Source organism: Peromyscus leucopus, chromosome 13, assembly GCF_004664715.2.
Source record: "Peromyscus leucopus breed LL Stock chromosome 13, UCI_PerLeu_2.1, whole genome shotgun sequence".
In the NCBI taxonomy this organism is placed as follows: Eukaryota; Metazoa; Chordata; class Mammalia; order Rodentia; family Cricetidae; genus Peromyscus; species Peromyscus leucopus.
Window position 1 is genome coordinate 31,738,654 of NC_051074.1, and position 20,543 is coordinate 31,759,196.

The 20,543-nt window shown below is 38.9% G+C and overlaps 1 protein-coding gene across 5 annotated transcripts in view; it reads right to left on the minus strand.

The window, feature by feature from the left end:
- Positions 1 to 20,543, minus strand: part of Nyap2 (neuronal tyrosine-phosphorylated phosphoinositide-3-kinase adaptor 2) — a 253,449-nt gene that overhangs the window by 70,970 nt on the left and 161,936 nt on the right. For all 5 annotated transcript variants that reach the window (XM_028884112.2, XM_028884114.1, XM_028884113.1 and 2 more), the window contains one exon: positions 18,070 to 19,158. In XM_028884112.2, the coding sequence (XP_028739945.1) occupies positions 18,070 to 19,158 (1,089 nt within the window). The remainder of the gene's footprint in view (positions 1 to 18,069; positions 19,159 to 20,543) is intronic.

The following is a 20,543-nucleotide window of genomic DNA, read 5'->3' on the forward strand; positions in this document are numbered from 1 at the left end:
GTGCACAATATCAGGAGTTATGAGATGCCAGAAACAGAACCGGCTGCTCCATGCTACACAAGCGTTCCACCAGCCGAGCTCCATCCCTGTACCAACTCTAACCCTCTGAGAAGGTAAAAACACCTCAAAGTCCTTCTGCAACTTGCCCTAACTCACAAATGGCAATTGACAAAAAAAAAAAAAAAAACTCACAGGGAATCAGGTTGCTTGTGGCATCATTCAGCTCAGCACACTGGAACTCTGCTGCTGACTAAGAAGTCAACTGTTCTTTTCTCAGGGGTGCAATGAAATCAATTTAAAAATCATGTTTACTTCCCCAGGAAATTTTACTCATACTTCCATTTTGGACCACGTTTGTTCTGAAAAGTTCTTCCAGCTATACAAGCCGAAGATTTAAGCCTGTGACACAGTTACAAAGGATGTCACCACCAAATTACCTATATCTAAGTATCATTCACTAAGATCACCAAGCAGCACTGAAGTATCAAACTATCATGGTAAAGCTTGCATCAAGGAAGCCTAACAGTGTGGGGCAGAGAGACAGTTTACTCGAAGAATGTCACTTGTGTTCATAGTATGAAAGCTAAAATGATCTCTGGGTAGAGGCTACTCACAAAATCCACTTGCCTCTCTCCCTGGCCATCAACATAACCCGCCTCTTCATTACTTCTTACAGGAAGAGAGAATGAAATACTCAAGCTCTAGTTGGCAGTAGGTGGGGGACTTGTGACTGTTCCTTCCAGCTGTACTCAAGAAAGTTCTCATAGCATATTTAGGAACTGGCTTCTCCTGCAGAATGGAATTTGTTGAGGTCTTAAAGGCTGGCAGAGCCTGCACATGGAAAACCCCCATTAACCGAGGCTCATCTTTCAATCCATTAATTGATCGTCACCTCGTCTGTGATAAAATCTTAGTCTGGAACTTGCATGACCCAAGGAACTGATGCATGGTGTCAATACATAAATTTGGGGGGAGGGTTTAGTTTTGCAGCACTTGAATTATCCAAGCACAGATTTTTTTAAACATATTAGTTCATATTTTCCCCCCTCTATAAAAAGCAGTCAAAAATGTAAGATTTTTGAATTTCTAATGAAAGAAAAGATTTTATACATATACTGACAGGAGAATTAAGGAACAAAGATTTTCAGTAGGTTGCCAAATAAATCTCAAAAGTTGTGGCTAGCAAGATGACATTTGCAACACAAGTATGGAGGCTTAAGTTAGAGCCCCTAAACCCAAAGAAATGGAGAGAACCAACTCCCCAAAGTTATCCTCTGCCCTCTACACCCATGACATGGTACATATGGACATGCACTCACACATGTCCTCCCCGAAACAAACAGAAAGCTCAATTTTTCAACATTGTTTTCCTCCTTGCTTTAATCCTAGGACAACTCCTTTATGACATGAATAAGCTTTAGTAAATATTTAAGAAATGTTTCAAATATCATGCCTTTAGTAAATTTATACCAAATAAACAATAGATACACTGGAATAATCATCCATATATTTAACATATATTATTCACACGAATAGGAATGCTACCACACATCCAATTTTTTATAGTTTTCTCTTCAGACTAGGACAAAGAAGCATATTACTAAGAAGTTAAGTAATACTTTTTTCTGCAGTGTCAAAGGTCAATATAAGATTCTTAGAAAATACTCAAAAGAAAAACTGAACATCTCAACATGAAAATAACTCAGACATAAGTTACATATTTAAATAAAATAAGTGTAAGCTAGTTACCCCAATGCTGGTGTGGGATTGAGATGATCAATTGGTACTCTGCTCCGTGCTGTGACCCCCAGGACTCTGAGGAAGTTTCATTGACCATATTTTAGATTTCCCAAATAAAATGAGAGGCCTGAAACAATATGTTTCTAAAGATCCTTCTAAGTATCACATGCCTGTACCTCTATGACAGTTCTAGAGAAAAGCAAAATGGCCAAGGTTTCCTGCCATAACTCTGCTTTAAAATGCGCCTCTAAAATGTACATGCCTTGCATGAGAATCAGTACTCAGACACCTAGAAAGCAGCTAAGTCAAAACTTGAAAAATGTCTAACCACATCCAACAGCACTAGCCAGACTTTCAACAGTCAGGTAAAAGGGCAAAGGTTCAGGATCCACAAAACATATACACTTCTTGCTGGAAATAAGCTTCATATGGGAAGAAGTGGTATCTGAGATGACATATAAAGAAGCTACAAATTTTTGTACCTATTTCATTTTTAAGAAACAGGGTGAAGTATTATGTCACTGCCTTTAGAGGAAATTTTACCCAGGAGGCAAAATCAATCCAAATGAGGACATGTGAAGTTACCCAAGTCAGAGGTTCATGATCATGCCTGCTTTATATCTGCTCTCACAAAACCCGCAGAACTCTAGGTATCCTTGCAAGAATCTGAGTGTGCCACCAAGTTCTAACATATCCTTCGCACCGGCTTGTGTAGTGCCGATGCCAAGAGGCAGAACTACTAAGTATTGACAGGTGTTTCATCTTTATAAACAACTTTTAGTGTTTGCATTTAACGCAGGTGAACTCGTGGCAAAAAGGAGAATTTCTGTTTGGAATTAGGATTCATGAGACTATAAGTCCTTTAAAGAAGTCGTGTTTTATGTGCATGTCTCCCTACTAATGTCCATTGTTTTTCAAACTACAAAGCTAAGCTTGTCCGTCCAATTTAATACTTTCTCGCCATTGACAAAAGATGGGTTCTTTTAGAAAAAGAATGTCTTTCCTTCCCGAAGCCAGGAAATCCTACACCCAGAGTCTAGAAGAAATGAAGCAAACCTCTGGAAAAATCGATATGAACAGATTTTTTAAATGGCTATAATTTGGGTTATTCTTTAGTAAGAAATTCAAAAATATTTGTCTTCATTTGAAGAATTTCTGCTTACTAATGTCATGAGAAAAACAATACAATAATTATCTATTAAAAGGAATTCAAATAGACTGATTTTTTTGATAAAGAAAAATGTAGAATTCTATGATGCAGCTACCATCTCTGTTTTTGTCTACTTTTAAGTGATCAAAGTAGTAGAATCCTTTGAACAGTAGGAGCAAAGAGAATGACAAGGGGAAGGAAGGACTCTATTAGAGTTAGAGGGTATTTTAAAAGCTAGAAATGCTCTGTGATGGAGGGTGATTTTATGTATCACCAAGATTGAGTTACTCTGTTTTGAAAATGACTAGTAAGTATTTGGGAATCAAAATCAAGGTTCCTGTTGCAGAGGATATTACCATATAATTTAGAAATGGCCTAAATGTTCTTAGAGCATCAGTTAACACCTGCAATCTTGGAACTCTGTGCAATGAATCCACACCCTTTTGAGTATTTTGATGTGGGGAGTCCCATCCATAGCATGGTATAGTAACAGTGTTTTAGAATTATCTTTGGAGTTACAAGCACCTGAGTACCAGCTTAGAATTAGCCCCTAATTAACTCTCAGGCCTTGGGCAAATCACTGTCCTCCTCTGAGCACCCACATGCTTATCTGTAAATGAAGCATTTAGACCAAGGGTCTTCACACCCAGCATTCCAAGGATAAGTGCTAGAATAGGATCTACATTAGACACTTTAATTCCTGACTGCCTATTAAAGGCTTGGGGGATAGTTGTTTTTGTTTTGTTGTTTTTTTTTTTTTTAAAGTACTTCATGCTTAAGCCACAATTAAATGGAAATTTCTAGAATTACTCCTCAGTGTGGTGGGTTTTTTTTAAACACTTTTGTTATTTCTAATAAGAATATTCAGTGTCACTGTTGAAAATTGTGGAAAAATTGTATCACTGTTTAAAATAATTTGGATTACTAACTTGGCTAGGTTCTTTTTCTTTTATAGTTCCACCTATTTTTAGATGAAATTGCCTTAATTATCCTCTTTTTCTCACGTGAAGGGAAAAACTAAAAAAATAACATAGGAGCCGGTCTATTTCACATTTTTAAGAATATTTTGGAAAAAGGTAGAGGAAGAGAAAAAAAGTTTGATTATTATGAAATTGGAGATAATCTCTATAATTCACGTACTTCCTGTTATGATTACCCCTTAAAATCTTACATAAGGAAAGATTGGGCTGCCAGATCTAAGAATACACAAAGGCACACAGTGATGCGGATGGTTTCTGACTATTTCATTGGCTGCTTCAGCTATACTGTCTCATAAAAGAAAAGGAGACAAACTCTGTCTGCAAGGAAGACAGCTCTATTATATCAACGACAATCATTAGGGGATGAAATCTGTAGTTGACCTAAGACGGCCAAGAAAATCCTCACTTAACACTTGCCAATGTTTTCAGTCTTGTATGCCTAGGCATGTTTTAAAAGAAAGGTCATAGTTTAATTTTTTTTAAGTTTTGAAGGAAAAGAAAGATTGTCCAATGTTAAGTGGGAAGTGTGTGGGTAGTGGAATGTATGCACAGGTGCGATCATACTTAATTAGGACTCAAATCATTTTAACAGACAGATGGAAAAATCCTTCATCCTAAAAGAATTAGAAACATTTAAGCACCTAAAAATATTAACTTATGAGAAGAAAAATATCATTTCTATTATTCCTGAAAGATGTGACTCTGAAAATACACTCATCAATGTTTCTGAAGTAAACATCAAATGCTAAGGAGAATGACACCCCACCACAGAGGGTAAGAGGAGCATTTAATATCTGACAAAGAAGAGAAACAGTCGGGTATTACTGGAATCACAATAACTAATGGCCGCTGGGCGGTGGTGGCGCACGCCTTTAATCCCAGCACTCGGGAGGCAGAGGCAGGAGGATCTCTGTGAGTTCGAGGCCAGCCTGGGCTACCAAGTGAGTTCCAGGAAAGGCACAAAGCTACACAGAGAAACCCTGTCTCAAAAAACAAAAACAAAAAAAACAAAAACAAAAAAAAACAAAAAACAAACAAAAAAAACAATAACTAATGGCCATATGTGAGGGAGATGAAGATACATTCATATGAAAAATTTCACAAGAAGGAAACAATGACTTCTCCAAGAATAGTGCAATGGATAGCTGTAGCGCTGAATGTATGCAGAACTGGTATTTTTCAATTTACCAATTCTCTGGAAAAATTGTTGGAGGGAATAAGGGTGTTTTGGAACCATTGCAAGACAATATAAAATATGTCAGAGCATCTAAGGGAAGAAATGCGCATATACATTCAAATAGGGCATATGTTAACTGGATTTGATCTTTCTCCACAAAAGGATATTCTTAAATGAAATTGATAATGTGCCACTAGAACCAGAAAGATGCACCCTAAGGAAGAGAATTGGACTCCTTTCTGAGATCTTCAGTCTTAACTCTGCCCATCTTCTTTCCTGTTCCTGTTTGTGTCATAGTGATTTCGTCTGCCATGTTTCCCTCAGAAAAGTGACCCCTCTGTTATAAACATAACTCCAAACTTCATTTCATTTTTTGAAAATGGTCTTACATTGTGAGACTCAAGGAAAATAGAAAAGAAAATTCTAAGTGACAGTCGAAGATGATTTCTGAATTTATCAGTAAAGCACAAGCAACGAAAGCAAATGTAAATAAATTAGAATAGACCAAGACTGGAAAACGTTTGAATCAATGGAGGCTATAAGCACAATGAAATTTCAGGCTATGGAATGGGAGGCAATAGTTATGAGCCATGTGTCTAGTAAAGGATTAACAATGTACTAGGAGCTGGGGAGACAGCTTAGTGAATAAAAGCATTTGCTGTACAGCTAGGAGGACAGGAGTTCTAATCCCCAGCACTCACGTCAAAAGCTTTACATGAACATGGATGCCTGTCACTCCAGCACTGGGAAGCAGAGGCAGGGGACTTTGGAAGCTGAACAAACAACCCAGCTCTGGTTCAATGAAAGACACTATTTTGAGGGAATAAGGAAGAGAGTGGAAAAGAAAAATACCCACGTCCTCTGCCTTCTGCATGTGTGCATGTACACACACACACACACACACACACACACACACACACAACATGCCTAGATTATGTATAGAATTTCTATAACTCAGTAATAGCCTCAAATGCTCAAACCATACAGCACTGAATGGGAGATACCTTCAGTTATGTTAATGGCTGATACAAGCATAGAAAACAATCAGCATTATTGATCATATGGAAATACAAGTCGGACCTGACATATAAAATTTCATGACCATTAAGATCTCTATTTTAAAAAAATAAAAGGAGTTGGCAAGAGTGTGGATGAATCAGAACTATTGTGCATTACTGATGAGAACAAAAAATAGTAGTCACTTAAGAAAAGTCTGGAAGTTCCTCAAAAGTGAAACACAGAATTACTGCAGAGCCAGCAACTACTTCCATACTCGAAAACGGAAACCCCAAGCTCAGTCAGATCATTGTAAACACATGTTCCTCATAGCATTGGTAACATAGTGAAGAGGCAGAAGCATTCCAAAGAACCACTGATGAAGGAATAGGTAACAGTGCTGTATGCATGAACCTTAAAAACAAAGAAACCCTGCAGGGTTGAGTCTTGAAGATGCTGAGCTGAGCAAAGTATTCCAGACATAGAAGGAAAATACTGTATGCTTTCATTTATGTGAGCTAGCCAAAGCAGTCCACAAAACCAGAACAGCAATTGGAATGGTGTCAAGACAAGATTAGGGGTTATTGTTTTGTGGAGTGGAGTTTGGAAAGAACAATAATAAGAAGAAGAAGAACAAGAACAAGAAGAACAAGAAAAAGAAGAAACAGCTCTTTTTTTTTTTTCCAAGACAGAGTTTCTCTGTGTAGCTTTGTGCCTTTCCTGGATCTCGTTCTGTAGACCAGGCTGGCCTTGAACTCACAAAGATCTGCCTGCCTCTGCCTCCCGAGTGCTGGGATTAGAGGTGTGCCACTACCACTGCCTGACAGAAACAGCTCTTAAGATGTTCAATGATGATGGTTACACACTGTGATAATTTACTGACTGTTTTCTAACTGTATACTTAAAATTACTAAAATTATGACTTGAACATTACATAGACTTTACCGTAGTAAATAAATACTTGTGTTTGTACTTGTGTTGGTTTTAGGATTGGAATCAACAAATGGGGAGCAGTAATGATGATTCCTAACTTTGATTTTTGTCTTTCATCTTTGATAGAAATCTCTGGGCCTTTGAAGGGCTTCCATCATGGACGTGGCTAGTAGCTGCATTTACACTCCCTTCCCCATCAGTCTCTCAGTTCAGATTTATGACTGTGAAGTCTAGCATGAGGCAGCATCTCCAGGATCTAGGGCCAAGAATTTACATTAACCCTGTATGTGGGTGCACATTAACCCTGAGGGGTGCCTCCATGCTCCTCTATGGGAGAGCTCCTGTTCAGATGTAGACTCTGTGTACTCCTCAGTGCAAGAAGGACCAAGGCTTCTCCATCTAGCTAGTACTGATCTTGCTCCTACTCTGAAGCCTTGGGGTACTAAGCATCTGAAGGCATTTTCTGATGGAGTCAACCCTGCTTTACCTGTGATATAGTTTCATGAAAGGAGCAGAGGGTTTAGGCTTCTGTTCTCTTCCAGGCTTAGACTGAGCACTTGCTAACTAGAGACCACTTCATATGTAGCTGAACTCACAACTCCCTGGGGGCCCATAACTGTGGACTGACTTCACTTCTCTGTCTCCACACCTCCTGTAGCCTTCTCTGCTGTTAGAATAAGAAGAAAGAAGCAAAGACAGAGAGAAAAAAGGGAGGGTAGGTAAGGAAAGGGAACGGAATAGGAAAGAAAGGAGACAGGGAGAAGAAATGATAACTGAAACCCAGGGAATCATATTTCACCCCAACCCAGATTATGAGTTGGCTTCCTTAAATGTCAGCTACTCACAGTCTTTTGAAGCCCTCCATTGATTTCACAAGGAACTAGGTCAGGGCTGCTTTTAACTAGGAAAGCTGCATGCTGCAGGTTTCATTTCACTGTGAGGAGTGGATATTAAAAATTGATGTGTAACGCAAGCCTCTACTTAATTAGCATCTGGATAAAGACTTAGCAAGGAAAGCCATGGAAGTTAATAAAAGAATGAGTAATGGACAAGTGTTTCCATCTGTAGCTTTGCCCTCATAAATGTTATCCTGGAAGGCCATTCGACAGGAAAGCCTTCTTTGTACCAGCTAGCTAGTCTGCATTTAGGAGGTTAGTGTTATCCCTACGCCTTTGTGGTGGCACACACACGTGTTTGAAAATAAAATCTGACTGTTAGCTAGTTTTTCTGAGAGTTCTGGATTTTTTTGTTGTTGTTTCATTTTTTCAAATTCTAAGCTTAACTTTGGATGAGGGGGCCATTTAATGTAATCCCATTAAAAGGAAATAAAAATATTTATGATATTTGAAAAACATATCAACTGTTGGATTTTAGTGACTGTCATACTCCTGGCAGCATGAGGTGTGGACCTTCATATAATGAGGACAGCCTGTCTGTTCTCGGAATTGCTACTTCTAAGGAAAGGAGGTTCTGTTTGTCTAATGGCTTCCATTTCCCTCCACCTCCTTCTACCGCTCTCCAAGTCCCTCTACTCTCTTCACCCCTTCCCACCTCCCTCTGCTTCCCTAAACCCCCTCCACCCCTTCTACCTCCCTCTACCCCACCACCCTCTCCACCTCCCTCCATCCTCTCCACCTCTCTCCACCTTCTTATGCCTTCCTCCACCTTTAAGGCTTAGATTTCATTCAGCATCCTGAAAGGTGCATTGTTCCCGTGGGGGCAGAAAATGGCTAAGTTGTCTATAGTTCTTTATGCTCCAGACATCAAGTACCAGGATTATTCACTTAAAATGTCAGATCCTTCATCCTGCTCTAACTGAAGAGGAAGATGCACAGACAACAGTAAGGATCTCTGGCACTTTCACCCATTTCCATCTCTGTCTTCTAAAATGAACGCATATTCTATCTGGATATATCTGGGGTCCTGTGATCACCCTTCTAAAGTGTATAAAAAAAAGTAATGTTTTATGGGATACTTCCATGTATATCATTTTTTAAAATTGCAACAATCTTTAGGTAAATTTGGGGAGAATAAAAGCCAGTAGCTCTGGAAGTTTGTCTTGCCCTAATAACAAGTTAGATGGAAATCTACGTGTTTCCCTGGGGCATTGGAATACTGATCTTTTACACACACACACACACACACACACACACACACACACACACACACACGTATATTCATGCATACAGACACTTATACACATACACAATCTATCTTATAGTACAGCAAGTTAGTTTTTTTTTAATTAAGAAATTTTTTATTCCTTTTACACATGGATCCCCCTCCCTTCCCTCCTCCTGCCACCCCTAGCCTTCCACCTGCCAACTCACCCTCCCATTCCTTCCTCTGAAAAAGTAAGGCCTCCCATGGGGAGTCAGCAGAACCTGGTACATTCACTTGAGGCAGGTCCAAGCCCCTTCCCCTGCATCAAGGCTGTGCAAGATGTCCCACTATAGGCAGTGGTAGTTTTCAAGCTGGTTGAACAAATATATTTTAAACAAAACTGTGAAAATGAATATTCATGCTTATCTTTTCTTTTTTCAATTTTCTAAAAATTCAACAGTAAGCAGGCCATACTCAAGGCCACCTGCAGCCCAGCTAAGCTCATGAACTACAAAGACTGCTTCCTGCACTTCCTGGTGAAGATCCACACTCTGCTGTTTTCATAGAACTTCTATTATACTTAATATGTATTTGACCTGAGACAAAATGTATTTGCTTTTATTTTTGCTGCTGGCTAACTGTTGCCTTCATTTCTCAATCTGTAATTGTTCTGATTCTTTGTTTGGCTAATATATATTTTCATATTTAAATATGTAAATTATTTGTACATATAAGATCTAAGCCTGGGTCTTTGATGGTATTGCCTGGTCCTTAATAACTATCATAACTAGTGGTCATCTTGGCTCCCTGTGCTAGCTCTTACAACAAGACTACTCACATCACATGTCCTGATCGTGCCTTTACACATACGTCATTACTACACTGTCAGTCCTAGGCCAGAAGACCTTTCAATATGTAGAGGACGAGAGCTCCCACAAAGGAAGAATGGAAGGAATTCACAAAGGCTCCCTACAGAGGACGTATAGCACTGACAGAAAAGCCTTTATAGGGAATAATTGACAAGGTCAGATAGGTCATGAAAAGTGTATTAACTCGTTTTCTATTGCACTGACCCAAATCAGATTCGGCGAGGAAACAATTTATTTAGCTCATGCTGCCGTTTGTCACAGTCAGTCTGAGGGAAGTCAGGGTAGGAACTCAAGCAAAGATCATGGAAGAAAGCTACTTACTGGCTCATTTCCTTTGGCTTTCTCTGCTACTGTTTTTTTTTTTTAAATAATGCCCACACCCACCTGTCTAGGGATGACACCACCCACAGTGGGCAGGGCTCTCCTATATCAATTAACAACTAGGAAAATGCCCACAGACACACTCCCAGGCCAATGCTGTAGAGGAAATTCCTCAACATTCTCGCTTTCTGGGTGACTCTAGTTAGTGTCAAGTTCAGAAAAACTAACCAGTGAGATGTTTAAGGGAATCAAGATGGAAAATAGACCAGAGTTAAAGAACAAGTAGGAAAAATTGGGCAATTTTATATAACTTTAGGTTGAGTAGAAAGTAACTATGATTAATGTAAAATAGCAGTGAGGAGCTGTAGACACTGCATACAAAATATGCCCTTGAGTGGAGACCCATTAATAGATGTAGTGAGCCTTTTCTGTTTTTTTTTCTCCTGAAACATCAATGGGATCTTTTATTAGTCTATACTAAGCCAAAATGAATTCTTCAGCATTCAAGTAAGATTATCAACAAACTAATAAAGGAATAGTGTAAGGTGATTTGTTTGAATCTCCTAGGTTTGAAATGTCTCAGGCCATTGTGTCACTGATAAGCTTTGATCTTCTGACAGCTCTCTCCTAGTGTTAATCACTTGTAAGTGGCTAATAACTAATCAGTCAAAACAGTAAAATTAGCATGCAGGTATAAAGGCAAATTTGACATCCAGAATGTGATACTCCAATAAAGCAATGCTTCATCTCAGCTCTGATCATTCTCTTGGGGGCTGCTATCAACTAAATCCTTTTAGCCATTTGGATTTTAGTTATGTCATGAGAACATGACATGAGAACAAAAAGATATAACGGATTCATCTATCCACAGCACCATGGAAGTGTTTGTGTTAGACAATAAATGGATGTCCTGATCTAGTCTATACTTGTTTCCAATTACTATTATTTATTCTTTTATAGTCATATATATATGACTATAAAAGAATATATATATGACTATAAAAGAATATATATATATATATATATATATATATATATATATATATATATATACTGTGCACATTGATTACATTGTCCTCTCTTATGTCTACTCCTCCCAAATCCCTTCTTCTTTTCAACTTCTTTCCAATGCCCTTCCTACCATTGTGGTGTGTGTGTGTGTGTGTGTGTGTGTGTGTGTGTGTGTGTGTGTGTATGTACCACTGTATTTAATTAATGTTACTTAAATGGGTATGAGTGAGGGTTATTTTTATTTGAGCAAAGGCAACTTGAAGAGGCTACCATTGAGGAACATGAGTACCCCTCTTCCAACAGACCCTTAACTACCTGGAGCTCTTTAAGACTGTTGATTCTCTTTTCTTATTCCCACTTGGTTAGTCATATTAATCCAATGTATAACAGAAAAATGCATGCAGAAAATAGAAAAATGTCAGCTCACTGAATGCAACTAAAATCAGAGGAAGAGAAAATATAGGGAAAGTTCTTCCTCTGTTATCCATGGTCAGAAGAAAAGCTCAGATGTATCAATTGAAGTCCCTCCTCCCCACTTAAGTCGATTATATACCTAGCTAGATAGTATGCAGAGATTCAAAATCCATGTCATCAACACTCCCTCCTCTCAGGTACTCGCTAGGACTTTTATTCCTTTCCTTTGGGAATAGCAATGGCCCAGATTCTCCAGTTGATTGGCTTTTCTACTAGGAGTGGAATGTTTAATTAACCTAACTCCCATCAGCAAGCTGCAATAATGAGCTTGCTTCAACCATGAATCACCGTGCACTGCTACATACACCTTATTAAATTTGGAGTTGTTATTCATTTACAAACTTCTGAAGAAAATGATTTTTTGAAAAAAATATGAAAAGCTTTTAAAATATTTTATAAATGAACTCAGTTTTACCTGAGAACACACAAACACTCAAGATAGCTAGTGGCATCATAATAGTTCCCTGGGTTTCCACATTACTTGTTTTCAAAGAGATTAAATGACTTGCTTGAGGAGTTTTTCATTCTTCTTTCTATTTGTGCTCAATAATGCATAATGTTTAGCAGATTTGAATTCCTTCTTTAAAGTGTTAATCTCTTACTTTCTTTTATAAATGCACCTCTTTAATTCTAGACATCTGAAAGGGATCAATTTTCACAGCTCATTCATTGGTACAGAAGCTGATGAGGGTTTGACATCTATAGAATGGCTTACATTTAAAGGCTTCATGGTTATAGTCTTTACATTTTTTTTATTCCAGTTAAATATGCCTGGAATGGAATGGTTCTTTAAATGACACCACTTAAGAGTGTAAGCAATGGATTCAGTATTCAGTATTACTTCTCTTGTTGAATGACTATATTGATTTCAATGTGAAATTTTCTAGGTCATAGAAGCCTGCTTGTTTTAAACTTAATGGTCAGACATTTCTTATATAATTTCTCCTGTTCAAGTTCAATAACCTTTTCAAGTTATAATGCATATTCATTCAAGTTCAATATATATAATGCTTTGACTCTGGGAAATACACAGCAGATCAAGATATTAGAAGAAGTGAAATGACTGTAAGGTATAGCTCTTGCCCTACTTGCCTTTTTCCTTAACATTTTTAAAAATTATGAGACATTAGAATAACTTACAAAAATCATTATGGAAGAACAAGAGGAGCACACACAGATGCTATCATAGGTAAAATTCTAAGTTGACAGATTCTGGATAGAGACGCCAGGGTAAAACTGACATGGTTTTATGGAATTTATAGGAATCCCTTGCAGCAAGTGAAGACATCAGACACAAAGACTCAGAGGTTTACCTGGTGATTGTCAAGCCACCCAGAAGCCCACAGAAGCAGAAGGGTTTTACCACCTTGTATTTTCAGTTGACAATTTGGAAAACTATGGCATAAAAGCCTCATCCAAAGTCTCAACACTTTGTGATTGGGCCAAGATGGAAACTACTTCTTATGACATCCAATCTTGCTCTAAATCCCTAGATCATTTAGTTAAGTAGAAGCCATGCATCAGACACTATAATATAACACTAGGAAACTTCTTACTTAAACATAGGAGCTTAATAATTATATTTGTCAAAGCTTTCAAAATCCATGATAGTAAATGAAACCCACATAATAAATTTCCTTTTTCATCTAACTTAATCAGGTAAGTAAACTGAAAGAAATCAGTTGTAGTATAGGTATGACTGAGAGATTCTCTTTTTAAATAGACCAATGTAGTTTATTTCTGAATTGACAATGTGACTGGATTTTAGAGTCTAAAGCAGCAAGGGTTCTTCTTAATGGAGAGAATTGCTGCTTAAATTGCTGACAAGAAATTGCACTTAAAGATTCAGCAGCCAGTGAATATAAACACTAGGGATAAACATGTCTACTTGCATCAATCAAAGACAGCTGCAGCGTACCCCTAGAAAGGTGAGCAATTATTTATGAAATTATGTTTTCTTCAGTGATTCTGAACTGCAATTCTAGGATAAACTGCATGAGGAAAACAGACAATGTCACCATCCCAATTAACCACAGAGTCACATGAATTTTCAAAATCAAGGACTTTTAGTTATTCTTTGCTTAACCTTACCACCCTGAGTAGAGATTTTTTTTTAGCTTTAAAAGAAGACTGATTGAACAGACCAGCCCATTCTTAACAAACTATGTTTTTTGTTTTTGTAATTTTAAAGACAAGTGTCTGGGTGGACAAACTCACAAATCTAAAGACAAAGAAGAGGGTGCTGAGAGCATGTAAGGGTCTGCCATACTTGTTATGTTTACCTGAGTCAGTTTCTGGATCATCTGTTGTGGAGACATCATTGCCTTTAGCGGTTTTGCTGTTGCCATTGTTATTGTTTGTATGAGTATGACACATGTGTGGTGTATGTACATATGTGTGAGTGCAGAGGACAGAGGAGGACATTGGGGGGGGGGGTTGTCTTCTTTTAGCACCCTCTGCTTTAATCCCCTAAGACAGAAGCCATCAATGAACCAGGAGATAGGTTCTGGAGAGCCTCCTGTCACCACTACCCAGAGCATTAGCATTAAAGGCATGTGAGCACCTCTTCCCAGCATTTTATGTGAGTGCTGGGATCTGAATTCAGGTCATCAGGAGGCACAAGCTCTCATACCCACTGAGCCACTTTCCTAGCCATAGCTTCAGTCCTGAATCACTCTCTTAATTTCCTTTGCAATAGTCATGGACTATCAAGCTACTGTACAGTGATAACAATGACATCAGCAGTCAAATACAAGAATCCTAGATTTCTGACGTCAATGCATCTTGTAACAGGTCAGGACTAAAAACCTGACTGTCTCTATTAGGTTAGTTTGTGAGCAGGTAGGTCCCTGAAAGAATTTTTTTTTAAGATTTTTTTTTTTTAATTTTGAATGTGAGTGTTTTGCCTGCATGTATGTTGTGTGTCACATGTATACATGGTGTTCATGGAGGCTAGAAGAGGGCACCAGATCCCCTGGAACTAAAATTAGGGATGGTTGCAATATGAATGCTGGAAACTGAACTCTTGTACCCTGTAAGAGAAACAAGTGAAACTGAGCCATCTCTCTAGTTCCGATGAGGGATTTTCTTTGTTGTTAGTTGATTCAGAAGGGAACAGCTCACTGTGTGCAGCACCATTCTTTAGGAACCGGTGCTGGGGTGTACAAGCAAGCTAGCTACCCATGAGCCTGTGAGCAAGTGAACTGGAAAGGGAGAGCAGCAAACAGTGCTTCTCCAGTGTCTGCTGTACCTCCTTGGCTATGGCGTGGCTTCCCAGTAATACTGTGTAACAAGTAGGCCTAACCTTCAGATTTCTGCCTTCAGTTCCTGCCTTGATATCCTTCAGTGATGGACTGTGGCTTGAAAGTGTAAGCCAAATGAACCCTCTCCCTCCATAAGTCGTTTTAGCACAGCAGCAGAAAGCAAACTAGAAAACGTGTCTTTTAGATCATTAAAAATGATACCCAAAAGTATAAATTTTATTTTACATTTGTTTCTTTAGTTAAAAGCAAGATCATATTTTCTTTAGATTAAATGCTTTAAAATTACTTTTCAAATGAGGAAAGGGAGATATCAATCTTACTTTTATCCCTAAAATGTAAAATAATCCTGGAATATTACTTCAAAAAACTTAACAACACTCAGGTCATGAATTTCTCAGTACTTTGTGTCACTAATTCTGTGTTTTATGATATCAACAGGTGCCTACAAACCTTGTCCCTCCGGAGTAAAGAAAAAAAGGCTTCATTGAAGGTAGTGAGTGAGGCAACAATTACCAGCTAACTTGTGTTTATTAACAATTTCGGTTCTTGCGGATCACATAATATTTCTAAGAGCATTTCTGATTTTTTTAGCATAAAGTAATATTTTTCTATTTTCCTCCACAGTCAAGGACAATTAAAATTTTCATTATTCATTCCTACTCTGCATTTTTCTTCCCTGTCCTTTATGTAGAATAAAATGTCATGGCTAATGAAACTCAGCATGACTTTCTCTGAAGGATTGAAACAAAGCTAATAGATGATGGAAAGGAACCCAGTCCTTGCCTCCCAAAGGCTGCAACGGATCCAGATCACTCTTGCATGCACAAGCTTTATTCTAGAAGCATGCAAAGCCCTTTCAAAGTCAGAGAGTGGTGTCTCTGATATACAGCACATAAACTGATACTAGCAGATGGATTTTTTTTCCACCTGAAATAACTTCATTAGTTAATTGTCCCCTTTACACATAGTTTTTCTAGCTAATTGGCACAGTTACCAGCTGGTGGTGTTAAGGATTCTCCAAAGAAGCTGATAGGTATGGAGAAAGCCAATGGTTTCACCAATCCTAAGTGAAACTCTTGAAAATTTCACAGGGTAATTGTGTATTGTAAAAGTAAATCATTTCTTCACAATTTTCTCTTTTATTTAAAAAAAAAACTTGTTATGTATCTGCCTTCTAGTGAGTAGTTTTTAATTATTCTCTACAATCCCAGCTTCCATGTTGTAGACAATAGTATCATTCCAGAATGCCAACTAATGATTTTACTGGACATTGACATTGTCAAACATCCCTGCAGGCAAAAAAATGTTTGAATTCTGAACAACTGCTCTATAGACAGATTGCTCCTAAGAATTTTGAAGTGTGTGCATGAGTGATTTGAGATGTTGATATGTTATATACATATATAATTTTTGTTTCATGTATCTAACATGAATATAGAACCCCCTTAATTTTTAAATTCAATTATTGAAACAATTTAAAGATAATTACAAGTATGCATATATGTCTAGATGTAACTCAAGTATGTTGAAGGCATTAATAACTACTGCTTTTTAGTTAGACTCATAAAAAGATGGGGGAGGATATCATTTGATTAACTAATGCATTTATAAATCTTTCCAGGTAAAGAGAGGAAAAGTCACTTACAAGTACCAATGACTATGAATTACTTGAGGATGCCACAGTCATCTCCAGCACCAAAAGTGATAGGGGCTTCTTTGATTCCTCATATAAACAGTAGAACCACATAAATAGAAAACCAAATTGCATGGTGGCTTCTCTTGACATGATGATTCAATCAGTTTAAATGACTAAAGCATGTTTAAATCAAAACAAATAAAACCTAGTGTGACTGAATGATCTGAACATGGAGACAATTGACCTGGAACTGCATGGAACTTCTTATAGACTTGTGTTGTGAGCTATGTATGGCTCATGAAAGGGCTAGTCACTCAGAAACTGAAATTTCCTGGTCTTTAAAAATCACTGGCAGCTGGGCGGTGGTGGCGCACGCCTTTAATCCCAGCACTCCGGAGGCAGAGGCAGGTGGATCTCTATGAGTTCGAGGCCAGCCTGGGCTACCAAGTGAGTTCCAGGAAAGGCACAAAGCTACACAAGAGAAACCCTGTCTCGAAAAAACCAAAAAAAAAAAAAAAAAAAAAAAATCACTGGCAACAGTTTTCACATCTTAATGATTTCATATAATGTACACTACAATGGATCCTGGAAGAGTAGCCTAAACATAGGATATTGCTATGGTGCTTAAAGATTCATTTTATTTTTTTGTGTGCATGAATGTCTGTGTGTCTGTCTGTGGTGCATGATGGTGGTGTGGTGTGTGTGTGTGTGTGTGTGTGTGTGTGTGTATGTGTGTGTGTGTGTGTGTGTGTGTGTGTTATGTGGTGTGGTGGTGGTGCTGGTGGAATATGTGTATGTGTTGTGTGTTAGCTGCCCAGCCATCTCTCCAGACCCTGCCATGGTGTGTAGTAGAGAACTGATGAGTCTATTCTCATTGACAATGAAGGAAAGCCTGTGATAACATTAAGTTTGTAGACAGAACTATTCCTTATATGAAAGGGAAAGAAATCCCAAACTCTGTCCAGTTTGCTCTCTTTCCTGCAGAAAATCTCCCACAGCCAGTTGGAGCCATCTTTGTCAAGCTTTGACTTTTAAGAATTCTGGATGTACATGTTTAGGTCCCTCCAAATCAAAGCTTTTCCCTGAAAACCTCATGGTGTTCTCCATTAGACTTTTTGGGGTCATTGTAAGAATTTCGATTTTAGTCTTAAGAAACTCATATCTTTTTCGGGGGAGGAGGTGGGGGGTAGAATGTATTATAACTGGGCAGATTGCCATTTTTAATCTTTGTAGTTAGTGCCCACTTAGAACACACTAGTTTTTTTTTTTTTTAGCATGCCAGAAATTTAGAAATGTCTTTGCATTTTGACACTGGGACCAAAAAGACTCAGAAGCAAGTCACCTGAGCTTTGCATATGCCCAAGGGGCCTCGTTTTTGGTTTTGAGGCTTGCACCAGACCAGGTTGTTCAACTTACTCTCTGCAGGCTCTTTGGACCTTCGGCCGCTGGATGACTTCCTCAGCAGGCTCCGCCCTGAGGTAAAAAGGCTGGTGAGCTCCTCCAAGGGACTGGTGGGTGTCCGGGACCTGGAGCCACTCTGCACAGCTGCGCTGTAAGTATTCACCGCGGCATTGACCATCTTGGCCCCATCTTGCGACACGGGTCTGGGGGTCGAGTGAGGCACTGAGGGAGAACTTCTTGAGAGGCTGCCGGAATGCACAGCATCGTAGGGGGGAGGCCTCTTGAGACTCAAGGGCGTCAGGGACCTCCCCATGCTGACGGGGGATGGGGAGGTGGAATGACTTTTTGGATAGCCATGAGGAGATTGGGTTCTGTACAAAGTGGATGGAGGTGGAGGGGATGAGGAGAGCACAGAGGACGCAGGCGCAGGGCCTAGGGCTCCGCTCTGGTCTTTAGAGTGGCTGGAGGTGTGCGATGGCAGGGAGGATGGACATGCTCCAGGTGGCTGTTTCATGTAAGACACGTTTTCCAACACAGGAAGCTTTGTGACTTCCAGAGGGGTCAGCGGAGACTCATCGGAATTGGGGGAGCAGTGTACTGGGGCTGGCGGGAACACCAGCAGGGGTGGTCTGTGAGAAAGCAAGTTGGGGAAGGGTGGGGGTATCTCACAAAGCAGACCCTTCGGAGTACATGGTCCTGAAGACTTGATGAAGTCCAGGTCAGGCACCGTGGGAGTAGCACACTGCGAAGAACAACTGTGATGATCAAAGTCACATTTGGAGTCATGGCCTAGGTCGTCGAAAATGGGGTATTTCATCTCCTCGTACACAGCTTCACTCTGGTCATCCTCCTCCTTCCTGAAGTCTCTAAGAATGTTACCCACCATCTCGATGTACACAGGCTCCTCTTCCTCGGGGTCTGCTGCGGGGCTGCAGACCTGGGACAGGGATGAATCTCTTGGGAGCGAGGTTCTCCTTGGCACATGCTTTTTGATGTAGGTTTCATCAAATGACGTGCTAAGCTGAGTGTTAGGGTTCCGTTTTGGTTTTGGAGGGGGGATTTTCTTCGAGTATTCGTCACTGTGGGGTCTTGGCTTGGCAGACACTGAAAGAAAAAAAGAGGAATTGGGGAGTAAAACATGAATATATTGGAAAGTTTTCAAATTCGACCTGTGCTTGGATTTTCTGCAATTTTTTTGATACAAGGAGTAGTCAACTTCATTACTAGCTTGAGTCTTTGATAACTCAAAATCATAGTCAAACATGGCCCAAAGAAAATCTTAATGGTAGAATCATACTGACTCTCAATTTCAGACTAATTATTATCTGGCTACACATCCAACACTGAAAAATGCATTAGACCTGAGGGTAGTTACTACTCTGTTTTGGGATTACAAATGGAAAACTTAAGGGTGAAGCTTCTTGATAATGGCATATAAAAATAAACTTGGAAGAATTAAGTGAGACTGAAATTGGTGATGGTAGGGAGATTATGGTGTATGTTCACATAAATAGTCACAAAATGTAACAGAAATTGAGATATTTTACTGGTGTGGCTGTAACTCATGCTTTCACCTTTCATTTAGGATAAAGAACATCTTAGCCTTTTGGCTAAGATTTGGATTTAATCTCTGCTGATGCAAATAAATAGCTTCTATGAAGATGGATCTAAGACTTCAGAGAAATTGCTATGAAAATCTTGAGTCTAGACCAGTTAATCTCTAGATCTCTTGCTACAGTTTAGGGTGTATTTGTCTACTTTTGTTCAGCAAGATGTCTTAAATGCTATCTTGGTGTGAATTTATTAATGATGTTCCACTCTCACATCTGAACTCCCTGGAGAGTTTTGAAAGAGAATAACTAAGAGATAACACATAAGCTTCAATAACTGCTGGAAACTGGGAACTTTTGAAAGATGTGTATAACAATGAACCACCTCCTTCTAGGTTGGAAGTCCTATCCCTGCTCCACACCTTTTGACAGAAAACAAACTTCTTGACACCATATTGTAAGGTAGATCCAGATGGAAAATGTCTGCAATGAAAACACGTTATTTATCTTGAGGAAAGATTCTAGAATCTTGTTATTGCCCTATTAACCTCATTGCATTGATTAATACTTATAATGATTATCCCCTGATACAATGTGGCAGATCTAGTGTCTTAAGAAGATGTCAGTACATGAGGTAAGCTGACATCAGAGTTCACAGGTACCAAGATTGGACAAAGTTAACCAGATTACTCTATGATTTGCAAACTAAGAGGGATGTCAAGACACAAACCAAGGGACATTGCATTTCTCCTTTGCTGTTTTTAAATCACATTGCTTATGACACAAAAGCCTTTCTAAAATTTACCAAAACATAGGAATACTTCTAAGCACTGGGTGTGTGGCTGCTCTGTGCATCCATTGTGTCTTTAAAACAGAAACAATCAAGTATTCTACTATGCACTTCATTTAGCTGGGTGATTTGTAATTTCAAGTATTCTC